This window comes from Artibeus jamaicensis, unplaced genomic scaffold (assembly GCF_021234435.1).
Source record: "Artibeus jamaicensis isolate MK-2021 breed Jamaican fruit bat unplaced genomic scaffold, CSHL_Jam_final contig_797, whole genome shotgun sequence".
NCBI classification, from domain to species: domain Eukaryota; kingdom Metazoa; phylum Chordata; class Mammalia; order Chiroptera; family Phyllostomidae; genus Artibeus; species Artibeus jamaicensis.
The window spans coordinates 20,597,360-20,609,990 of NW_026521977.1; the positions used below are offsets into that span (position 1 = coordinate 20,597,360).

General features: G+C 45.5%; 1 protein-coding gene across 1 annotated transcript in view; it reads right to left on the bottom strand.

The window, feature by feature from the left end:
• Positions 1–210: 210 nt before the first annotated feature.
• PAMR1 (peptidase domain containing associated with muscle regeneration 1) overlaps positions 211–12,631 on the bottom strand; it is a 63,212-nt gene continuing 50,791 nt past the window's right edge. The window contains exons 7-11 of the mRNA XM_037128295.2: positions 9,388–9,600; positions 7,551–7,617; positions 4,116–4,348; positions 2,566–2,858; positions 211–1,290 (exon numbers count right to left, since the gene is read on the bottom strand). Of these exons, the coding sequence (XP_036984190.2) occupies positions 754–1,290; positions 2,566–2,858; positions 4,116–4,348; positions 7,551–7,617; positions 9,388–9,600 (1,343 nt within the window). The 3' untranslated portion in view covers positions 211–753. The remainder of the gene's footprint in view (positions 1,291–2,565; positions 2,859–4,115; positions 4,349–7,550; positions 7,618–9,387; positions 9,601–12,631) is intronic.

The window sequence follows — 12,631 nt, forward strand, 5'->3', positions numbered from 1 at the left end:
ACGTGAGAACCGGAGGAAACACTAGAAATAATCTAATTCCTGTTATTTCCCTCTGTGTGCACCTATCTGATGGCACCCATGCCCCTCCTCTCCCAGCCCACGACCCTGCAAACTCCGAGGGCTGTCACCCAGCCTTTGGCCCTGACCATGTAGCTCAGAGAAGCAGTATGCAGGAATCAAAGCCGTAGCACACTCGTTCTGTAGGCCAGAAGTCGACCCTTGTTTTATTAAAACGGGTACGACAGAGGAGGAGGGAACAGGGCCACACTGACTGTGGCAGGGTGCACAAACGCCAGCATCAACATCACATCCAGGCTCTGCTGTCCTGCGCTGTCCCGTAGGTGGCTCTTTGGAACTCGGTCAGGCTGGAGCCTTGGGAGACAGTTCCCGAAGCCCAAACCTCCCAGTCAGCCTTCTCTCGACCAGAGCTGACCATGACATTTATACCATTGAAGGGCACGTGGGAAAGCCCACTGGGTCAGTTGAATGGGGTTATTTTCTTTGCTGTCCATAGTCTTTTTTGAAGAAACTCAGCTCTTGCAGGCAGGTGTTTTCCAAATGGTCTGAACAGTAGGGAGGCGGGGGCCTACCAGAAAAGTGAGCCCTCCCCACCCTTTGCTAGACCTGTCCTTGAAATCAGAAGGCCTGGCTCAGCCAAATTCAAGGGCAGAGTCACACCTCAGGCCCACACTGCCTCGTGCAACGCACACGTGGGTGGACACACACAGACAAGGTTCTCAGTGGGCCTGAGGCTCATTTCATGTTTCTCTCGATCCAGTCCTTAAAAGGCAGCACATTGGTGAAGGCCGTGTAGAGGCCGTGGCTGCATGTTTTGTCATAGCTCCAGCTGACCAGCCCCACCAGATGCCAGCGCGGCTCAGGGGACGCCCGCCCTGGGAAGGACACAGCTCCGACGCCCCCGGTCTCTGCTGTGCAGATGTCAGAAGGGGCGGTGGGGTCCCAGCTGGCACAGAACATGTTGTCTGTGACACTCACTGGGATGCCGTGGTCTTCATGCTGCTCCTCACACGTGAGCGAGTCCACCACCCTGACCACCCCTGAGCGCAGCCCGTCATTCTTGAAGCCGGGGCTCCTCACATCTGCCAGGACGTTCCAGCCAGCCACGGTGATGCGGGACTCCTGGAAGGAGGTGCTGAGGTCCCGAGTGGCCGAGAGGCAGACGGGTTGGACATGGGTGCTGATGCGAGCCTTGTCCAGGAGCTTCAGGACGGCAATGTCAGCATCCAGCAGGATGGGGTCATAGTTGGGGTGCAGAATGATTGCAGAAATCTACACATGCAAGGAACAGACAGCAATGGTGAGCAACCAACTCTGCCCTGGCCAAGAGCAGGCAAGCACCCGGAGCTGAGTTATCGGGAGAAAATGTCTAAGAGACAGCTGCCATTATTTGGAGACCCTATGCTATGGCATCACAGAAGGCAATTGCTCTCTTTCCAGGGTTGCAAACTGAAATGCCTGTTGGGGCTTGGCAGATGGTGTTCACTCAGTGGAGTGGGCAGGAGAGGCTGCAGAGAATGAGAGCGTACACGCCATCTGAAGTGGGCAACCGCCACCTCATTTGAGATGATCTCTGCCCTGCAGTTATGGAGTCGGCATTCTAACTTTGCCTGGGAATAGAGTTCAGATCTTTCTCTGAAACCTGAGTTTTAAATGTTGGCAAATAACTGATTTAAAAGTGATATGGTAGCACTATCTAAACAGAAACCCGTACTGGCTACCAATTTGCAATCCCTGGTCCCCTCCACACATTTCATTTATCTTCAGCCCCGTAAGATAGAATGTCCCACAAGGCTTTTCTGCAAAGTCTTCCCCTGCTGTCCCAGTCCTTGCTGATCACTTTCTTTGATGGGGGCCTCTAGGAGCTTACATCTGTGATACCTTGTAACATTTTATGTATAGGTTCTGTTATGTCACCTAAGTTTGGGTGCATTTCCTCAGGGCTTCTCTTGAACTGAAATAATCATGACACACTACTCTGTCTTTCCCACTAACAAACATCCTGTGGACTTTCAGGGCAAAACCCTGACCCTGCCTTTTTCAGTTCTGTATCTGTTCCCCATGAAGAGCATACTGCAAGCTCAACAATGGATGGATGGATGGATGGATGGATGGATGGATGGATGGATGGATTGGAGGGTAGGCAGATAAAGGAGATGAGGGAAGAAGGCAGGCATGGAAAGAGAGAAGAATATTTTAAATTGATTGGGAATATTTTGGATAAAATTTCCCAGTGTCCTCAAAGCAAGCCTAGCGCAGCACCCTAAACACAATAATAGGTGATTCACCTTTGAGTACCACAATGACCGGTATTTGTTACTATCTTATTTTTAGAACAATTGGAGGGGGAAAAAGACTGTAGTTGTTCTAGATGCCCCCTTTCTTGTAGTTGTCAGTATGAAACAGTGGGCACCTGCAGCATGTCAGGTGCTGCGCTGGGTGCTGAAGTGTGAAAGTGTGAAGGTGACAGGACCGACAGTCACTACTGTCCTAACCCTGGGAGCGCGCTGAGCCAGACCCAGTTTCCACCCTGCACCCCTCTCTCACCCGCAGGCTCTGGATGGTCTTCTCATCCCGGTCGTCATCCCGGTAGAATTTTCCCAGGACGATTTTGAGGTCTGCTGTCTTGACCATGGTGACCTTCCCCAGGTCAGTTACGCAGTGGGCAGCCACCACCACGGTGCGCTCATTCACCAGGGCGCCGCTGCAGACCAGGAACCACTCCTCCTTGTGCAGGCTGACTCCATGCACCCCGCTGGCCCTCCTGTAGACTGCTGCCTGCCATGGCCAGCGTAGCCCCTGGGTCTTCGGAGCAGTGGCATTCTCAGTTTTCCCACAGACTATGGAGAAAGCACTGGCCCAGTCAGATCAACTCGGACCTTCCCATCCACAGGGGAATGAGTTGCACAAGCAAGAGAGCACAAGCCCATTGGCATGTCATGACCACCAAGCATCTACCATATTTTGCCATGTATAATGCACAATTTTTTGCTGAAATTTTTGAGGGAAAACTAAGGATGCACACTATATATGCATAATACGAATTCCATATCTATACAAATGTTTTCAATTCTTTCACTCATGCTTATGTGTTAAAAGTGTAACTCTAGAAAGCAGTAACGATATCCATATGCAAAATAATACCCTGGAATATGCTCATTGGTTTTATATATATAAATAAATAACTGAATTAAAAAATTAAAATGAAAGATTTCTTTTCCTGAAAGTTTGGGCCAAAAACATGGGTGTGTATTATACATGGCAAAAATTACAGGGTGATCTGTTTTTCTTTTCACTCTAGCAAGTATTAATCAATCACCTTGACTGGGTTGGCCATGGAGTCTAGAGTTAAGCTTGGAGACCTCCAATCCCAGGCCCTTACTGTGCAAGCTGCCTAATCTCTTACAGTGTCCCTGCTTGCAAAATGAATTGAGGAATAGCAATAATCTCATAGGGTAAGATGATGTACAAACATGTTACATTCAAAATATGATGACTATCATTATAAAGATGACCACCATGGACTAAGCCATATTGCTTTCCTTTAATAACGAGGATGGGGAAGGTAGCTTAGTATGTGCAAGACCCCTATTCCATGGATACTTCCATGTATTACCTTGATAATCATCATTAGAACCTTATGAGTAACTAATATCTTATTACCTAATTAATAATGATACCCCAATTAGTACCACTGGATAATGAGGGTAAAACTGGGGCATAGACAAACAATAACAAAGGTGACAGAACTAGGAGTTATCTGGCACCTTTAACCCCTTCCCCACTTGGTGTCTAATGACTCTTTTCTCCCTTTTCTCCAGGTAAATTTAATAGAATTATCCACAAGACAGTACGTCCTCCTCCCTCCCCAAAGAAAAATGATCTAAGATTTAATGAGTTAATTTCTGCTGGGTAATAAGTTTAAGCCAAAGGAAGGAAGCTTTAACTGTGGAATTTCAGACATCACCAAGCTAGAGAAAGTATTGGGTTACTATTCCTTCAGGCAAGGAATTTTTTTCCCCCAAAGGGTTAATGGCTTTTGGAAGGGAGCCATGTTAGATGTAAGCTACTGCAGCCAAGGACAAGCCTGGACTCACTAGGGATGCAGGATGGGGCACGCCCACTCCACTTCCCCGTTCTCAGACACGTCCTCCGGCTGCTGCCCAGACGGCGGTAGAATGGCGAGATGCACTCATACTGGAGCTGGGTGTGCAGGTGTTGGTACCCAGTGGGCAGGTCTCCAAAGGGAAGGGCTGGCTTCTTGGTAGGGGCGCCTTGCAGTTTCTGCTTGCTGAAGGCTGATGAGTACAGCTGGTGTAATGGTGTCTCCCTGCATCAGGGCACATGGGCCCAGAGAGAGAGCAAGGCACACAGTCATTGTGGCTTTTTTAGTTTCAGGCCAGTCCCCATGTAGATGTTTGGTTAAGGAGGAAGAGAACAATGGATATCTTATTCTCTGTCTTTCTTTTTCCCTTACTCTCTCCCTCACCTCTGTCTCTCTCTCTCTCTCTCTCTCTGTCTCTCTCTCTCTCTCACACACACACACACACACACGCTCCTCCTGTTCCATTGAACAAATTATCTTGCACACTTCAACCTTCCTTTTATTCTCCATTCCCATTTCTGGCATGCCTCCAGCTGCCTAGGATTTTAACCAAAGAGGATAATATCTGACATAATAGCTGCCATCCAAAGGAACACTATACATGCACACACATACAAAAAATCAATTGTGAAATTAAACAGGAAAGGAAGTTCATTTGAATGAAAGAAATCCAGGCATCTTTTTTTTCTCTCTACCCATTATCATAATGGAGCAATATCAGAAATTGACTTGAACTAAACTGTGTTGATACAGTAGTTTGATTTGGCAATTAGAAGATATAATTAGCACACCTCGGAGAATAGAACTTTCTCTCTGGGCACATTGACTGGGAAAACTATGGAGCATTGTGTGGAAATGTCAAAAGAGTTTTCAAATGAGCCCTGAAGTTGAAGTCCCCGGAGACCACTTGGGGATCCTCCGGGGAGATGTTCGCACATCATGCAGCTTGTGTTCATTCACTTTATATTGGTGTATAATAACTGTTAACTGAAGAGTTAGAATTCCTTCAGGAATCAGCGTTCTCATCCTGTTTAATGAATGGAGGAAGGAAGCCCAGAAAGGTAAGTGGGAGTGCCTGAGGGCGCACAGGAAGCTCAGACGGTACCCAAGGCAGCACTTAGCGGGCATGATTCCCACCCGGTGCCTCTACCGCACCAGTCTGATGTCATCTTAAGCAATCTATTTCATGTGTCTCTACTGTGCTTTGCTCAGAACAAATATTCCATCCACACTGATGTCGTCCAACAAATTTTCAGCTCATGTTCAGAACCAGGTCTGCAGTTCGGAGCTTCTGGACTTAGAAACAAGCTCATCTCTTGGCCCACCTGTTGAAGGTCTACACTGCCTTTGGGGGTCCTGGGTAAGGCTGCTGGAGATAAGCGTATCCCCACTCCAGCAGCCTGTCTTCCAGAAAGATCCTTAAACCCAAGTTTTAGGCTCATTTCCTCATCTACATGCAACACCTGGCACCCTGACACCTAACCTCCCATTAACAGTGACTTTAAAATGCAAAGCCAGGGGTCTTTTTAACAGCTCAGGTCCTCCTTTATGAGATGGCTCCTTGGGGAGAACAGGTGTATCGGGCTTCTCCCACTCAGTGAGAGTCCAGCCCAGGTGAAACACAAGATCAGAGAAGGGGGCGGCATTTGGATTCCACTGCCACTCCCTAGGAAAGGTCGTGCCTGAGAAGGGAGAGACAGAAATGGAACAAGACAGCAGGAGGAAGGGCGAGAGACTGATGAATATCCTGATGGAAGGACATTTCAGGTCATTTGGTGGGGTCAGTTCCAGGGTTTTAATCAAAAAAGATAATATTTGTTACTATTTCCAAAAACAATAGCAATTACTGACAGGTGTTCATAAGCATAAGGTATTTTGCTCAGGCCTTTACAAAGACTTAAAGTTTAGTGCATCAGGGAGCAGACCCTGGAGCCCTCAGACCCTCAAAACTCTGGGTGGGCATCCTGGCCTTGCCATTTCTCCTAGTAGTGTGACTTGGGGCAAGTTACTAATTTCTCTGAGCCTCAGTTTTACCCACTGGTAATAAAAATTGTAATAAGACCTATAATAAAACAATAATAATAATAAGGCCTACTTCAGAGGCTGTAGTGAGGATTAAATAAGCTAATGCATACAAAGTACTCAGAAGAGCAATGGGCCCATCACAAACACTTAAGAGTTAGTGCTGCATTTAATCCTTACAATGGTCCCCAGAGACAGATGTTATTATTGACTATCCTTATTTTCCAAAAGAGGAAACAAAAAGCTCAGCAAGTTTAGGAACTTGTCCAAGAATACCCAGCACTAAAGAGAAATAAACCAGGTCCTGAACCCTTGTTTGCCCATCCAATGCAGTCATTCAATCAGTAGTTATCAGGTGCATACCGGGCAGGCACTGGAACATCAGCATGAGCAAAAATAATGTTCCTGCACAGGTAACTTTGACATTTTTTTGGTGGGATTGGGAGAAGATAGAACAAATTATTCAAAAAACTATATGTAATACAACAGGCTAAGATGTCTTAGCCTACAGGATGCAAAGATGAAAAGTGAAGCATAGTAAAAGCCAGAGCGTGCTGGGTGAAGAAGTCAGCTCGACAGTCCAGGCAGAGGAGATGAGGTTGCTATTTTCTGAAGGACATCAGGGAAGGCCTCTCTGCTAGGTAAAGACTGAGCAGAGAACTGAAGGAAGCACGGCACTGAACCTCATTGAAATTCAGTGGCAGCAGTATCCAGACAGAAGTTTCTGTGGCAGAACTGTGCTTGGAGGGATACAGGACAAGCAAGGTGGTCTGCGTGGCTGGAGGGGAGAAGGGAGAGAGGGCAGAATGCTGGGAAATGAGAAGAGAGAAGTATCTCCTACATGATAAGGGAAGGGGAACTAGAAATGGCCTATCCTCTCCCCACAGGTGGCCTCCTCTGTCTGTCCAGGAGTAAGGCAGGGAGGGTATCCCTGAGGGCTCACAGCCCTCCTCAGGGCTGGGCATTTATCGCTAGCTCCTGGGCTCCACCAGCCTGCCTCACTTGGTTGGTTCCTACCAAGAACATCTTCCTGAACCACAGCAGGCTGAATCTGGCAGGAATGCCATCTCCCTAGAAGCTGCCATAATAAATGCATAGAAATCTCAGGAGAAATAAAGTATTAAAATCAAGTTCATCAAAGATTATCTTAAAGTCTTGCTTCCCACCAGCCACCTACTTTCCCACGATCCAGGGAAATCTGTACATTTTCCAACAGCTGCTACCTCTTGGCTAAACGCAGCTTTTTAATAAGCCATCTAATACACCCTATTCTTTCATAGCCAGTCAACAGAGTGTCCCTAAGAAACCCCAGGCTGACGGGCCAAACACAAGTGGGAAGAGGGGTGGGAAGGGAGCATTCTTTCGCCTTCACCTTTAAAGCAGAGTTCAGGTGTGTCTCCCTCACCTTGACTGAACCTGCATTGGAAGAACTCTCCGTCTTACCAGGTCGGAGGTCTTTGGTTCTCGGCAAGCTAGGAAAGAAGAGGCAACGCTGGGTCATTTTTTCCATTGGAACTGTTCACACTCATTCATTCATTTAGATTCATACCTGACCACCCTTCCTGGACACCGGGTGCCCATTCCCCAGGCTCTCAGAAATGTGAGGCATGTCAGCCAAGCTCGGGCAGCTTCCTTCTCAAAAGAGCATGCTGCCTTTTGGCCACATTGACGCCACATCTGAAGAGTCCAGGGGTACGCTTCTCCAGTGCTGCTCCACCTGTGTGATTCCGAACAATAGCGGCTGATAGACTAGGTCTACGCATTCACATCAATAGTATCAGCAAACTTGGTCAAAATGGAATAAAAAGTTGAAGTGAAGGTTCTGAAATCTAGCCCAACAGAGGGAGTCACAAGGTTCTCATTTAAAAGCAGACAGCAGTCCATCAGCAGTCCATCAAGTCTCCAGTAACTGATTCCTCCACATTCCTTCTCTGCAGCCAAAGCTCCTAACAATCTTTGAGGGCAACTCAAAGCCCATTTCCTTTTGAAGTCTTTTTTTTTTTCCTTTATAAGTAAAAAGAAATCTGACCCATCTCAGTTTCTCAATCAAGCAGCCAACATTCATCTAATTTGCAACCTAGAGAACGTTAGTTGTATTAACAACTTGTAAGAGAAGAGTTGACAGACATCTCCGAGGACATATGTGATGCCATTTCCATACTTAATGAAACCAAGAATCACAGCCTGTGCTGGTGGGGATGAAAGTCGCTTCTGGCTAAAGTCTAAAGTGATTTATTCCTTTCACAAGCCATTCTTTTTCATTCCCTTTCCCATGATTAGGGTTGTGGACAAATACCCAGAAGGGAAAGTGGAGGACTGAGGCAATTATCTGGATAATCTAGGCCAAGGACACGCTTTTCTTCTCTGGAAACAACCAGATAATTGTGACCTGCCCCCCAAGGAGAGGGGTTGTTGACCTGGAGCAAATTGTGAGAAACTGCACACCCCCACTGCCAGGGGTAAGGGCTGAACTTCTCTACAGAGCATTCCATTTTTCCGGGTCCCAAACCACCTTTTCATTCATTTACCTCCTTGATTCCCGGATCGCCCCACTTTGCGTTGACATCATTCTTTCCCTTCTGCCTACACCTCTCTTCTTCCCCCTTGTTCTTCTGACTGGAATATCGTCCCAGCCACTCTTGACCCCCACAAATCCTTCTCAGCCTCCTGGGCTGGCTCCAATCCTACTCGCTTGGTGAAACTGTCCATACTTCTGGCAATAGGACTGGTCCTTTCCCTGAACGTACACTAGTCATCTCTTTCTAGAACACTGCCTTGAGTGTCCAAGGGTTTTCTTTTTTCTAAAGATGTTTTTAAACATTTTAACATCTCAAAACTCTGTCCACCTAGGCTGGCAGCAATGATGTGTCTATTTTGTTCTTCTATTCCCTGCACAAATCTATATGATATAGAGAGGACATAAATGTAGCTACAAAAATGCATGTTGATTGCTTCAATCCTCTCCTTGGGTTTGCATGTGAAAACTCAGCCCCCGCCATCTTTCCTAAACTGCTATGATAACTACGTCACTTTTCTTATCACTTCAGGATGTTGTGATTAGGATGAGCGGGTTTTGGGCAGTGCCAAACAGAAGCAAATGGTTCCAGGGATGGTATGGTTCCAGTGAGAACTTAAGAGAGAAAGGCACTTTTTCCATGGGCTCAAACACAAGTATGGGAGCTACCAAAAAGTCCAGCACCTCTATCTTTATTTCAGTAGACTTCAGAAATATTGGTAGTTACCTTTTATGCAGATGGGCTGCTTCCCTGACCACTCTCCATTCTGCTGGCAAGTTCTGTTTTCATTGCCGCTAAGAACATATGAGCTGTTACAAAAGAAGGAGACGACAGTGCCGATTTTTGCATAGCGCCCACTGATGAGCCCAGGGCCTCCTGTGATTTTCTTGTACCCATTGACGGGGCCCCCAGGGTCTGAGCAGTTTCTTTCTTCAATGACTAGAGAGAGAATAAAAGAAAAGGAGAACTTAAAACTCTGAAGCATTGCATTGTAGAATTGAATCTCTTTGTGTTTCATTGAACGGAAAAGGCGGTGATACAGAGCGTGCTAACAGTGGCACTCAACGGAATTACCAAGAAAAAACTTACCATAAAGAATGCATGTATTAGTCATATCATTCCCTTTTTAAATGATTTATTCTTAAATGAAAAAATATTTAATTCTCTAGGTAAAGAAATTTGACACCACATCTGGCTCATGTTCATTTCTTTCTCGAACCGTGGGACCTGCGCAGGCCTGGACAAAATAAACATTCTGCCTAGATTTTATGACCAGCACACGAGGGTTATTATTTTTCAGTGTTTCTGTATTATCTCCTTTGTTCCCTAAAGCTTGGGCAATTAAACTAGACTATTTTTGTTGTACCCAGAAAATAGAACTGATTAAAAAAAAAGAGTGCACATATAACAACATGAATTTAAATTTTGTATTTCATCTTAAGGACTATAAATGTATTGAAAGTAATTGTTAAAAATACTGGAACACAATATTAATTCAAAGCTACAACGAATTTCCCTTGATGTCCAAATATGACTGCATCTAAACACTGATCAATATTCATTACAAAGGTATTTCTATTCTCTAATTCATGATGGATGGCTACTTAAATAGCATCACCAGCTATTCTGAGCACTGAACAGGATATTAGATATATCCTGAAAATATTTGATCAGATAGATAACAAACATATTTTTTTCAAATGGGTTTTAGCACAATACTGAATACTACTTGCCTAAGGACACAGAGCAAATTTCCTGAAGAATCCAACCTCCAATTCCTGATTTTGGGTAGCAATCACTCTATTAGCTTTCCTAGTCTCTTTTTAACCATTTTTCCTTTTTACAGGCTTGCTCCTATAAAGCAGTCTCCATGCAGTGCAGTCATGCTTTTGGCAAGCTGCACCCAAGTCCCTTCGTACCCTTTTACCAACTCGACTTCTGCATGTGAGCTTTATGGCTGAGAGCTGGCCCCTGCCACCTTCAGGGGTCTGCCCTCAGGTGTGGGCACCATCTTGTTCACAGGAAGAGCTGAAAAATGCCTCCATTTTTATCCCCTCGCTCACCACGCACACCTCAGGGTTGTCAGAGCCAATGACTGATGGATATGAAAGTAGAAAAGTCCAACTCCTGTTCTTCTGGGTGTCATTTAACTCCCCAGCACCCCTACAGTATTGGGCTGAGGCTGAGAGCTCAGCTGAAACCTCTCTTGCTTGATTTCTTCTTCTTTCCTCTCTTGCTTCCCCAGTTGCTGTACTGGTTGGTCCTGGGAGTACTTCCTTGAATAAATCACTTGGATCCAAATGCTTGAATCAGAATCTGTTTCAGGTGGAAACTAACCTTAACCCAGGCCATCGAGCAATGAGAGAGGCTGGAGCTCATTAGAGGGCCCCCGGCCTCCACAGATATGCTCAGGCTCCAGGCGAGCCGCACACAAGCAGAGCTCTTTCAGCTGAAGGGATCCAGTGCTCTGAAACAATGGGCTTCCCCGGGCTACACAGTGCGGACCTCGCATCCACCATCAGCGGATTCTCTCCAATGATTTGGTGCAGTCTGAGTAAAGCCAGGGACCTCTGTACAACCCAGAGGAGGTCCCAACAATGACTGAGATGGAATTTCTTATGATTCTGAACAACGGGCCTTTGAATTAGATTTAAGTAGGTTTAAATCAAGTAAAGTTAGTAGATCTTTTGCCCTCCTAGCTGACTGGTACACTAAGATTCATACTCAGTGCAAGGTAGCTGAGATGACCAGGTCTAGAACCACTATAAGAAATGGACATGATGATGGAGACATCAAGGAACATGTCAGGAATATGTGGAGGCATTTTTTAAGGAAAAGTGGCCATTCAGTGCCCACAAATATCATTTTTTCTGTGCCTTGGAGTCAGGTCAATTACATCTAATATGGCAAAAGGAAGTCTACACTCTTCATCTCTAACCTGGGAGGTAGACTCACCTCACTCTCCTGCTAATGGCCATGAACTTGGGGCACATCCCAGCAGTGGCAAGAAAACAGACCTCTTCTTCCACTACATCACTGTCCACAACTATGCCCTTGGTCACAAAATATATTTTTCTGAATGAATCTAGAATGTTAACTTGATACACCAGACTCCTGTGAACCTTCGTCTTTTCCTTTTGCTTCAATCTCAAAGCTGTCAGTTTACATTTGGAGACAAAATCTATAAAAGCCCCCAGGAGCCAAAGAATCCATTCACTGCTTTGCCTTTTGGAAAGTCCAGCATGTGCTTCTATAGAAAAAGACTATGAAATGTTATGAGCTATCGATTTCACTGATTTTCTCGCACCTTATATTTAATGAGAGCATCTCTGTGCCCGGCAGGATAAGGCATTGACAGATATTTTTCCTGTAACTTTAACGCAAAAATTTTCAGTTTAAATCTAGAAGTAGAAATGATGACAGTTAAGCCTTGAGACATCTCAAAGTTCTCCTGAGCTTCACTTACTTACAAAAATAATGGATTGGGGCCTTCCTTCCAGTTATTTATTCCCCAGGTCATCAGGGGAGTAGATATAGATGTTGTGTATATGTAAATGTATTTTTTTCATTATCATCAATTTATCCTAAGTGATTAGTGCCTTTTTCAAATGTGCTTCTAAAATTACACCAATGCTTATGACCCTACCCAGGGAATAAAGTAAAGATAATCAGGGAGGCCTTCAATGTATTCGAATGGGGAAAACATCTCAGAAACTATCACCCAACCCCAGCAGTTAACTATAGTTAAGTTGCAACAAAGCTTTCATCAGGTACAATTGATAGAGCTGGGTTGATACCACCTAGCCTATTGTGTTTTCTGAAAGAAAACCTCTTAATCTGCAGGAGGGAGCCTGGGTGCAATGGAACCAGGCCCAATTTAGATGTTCCTGCTAAGAAGAACCACTGGAGACCTGTTAGAATCTGACCTCCCTGTTTCATCACATTTGTGTTCTGTCTGCGGCGCCAGACA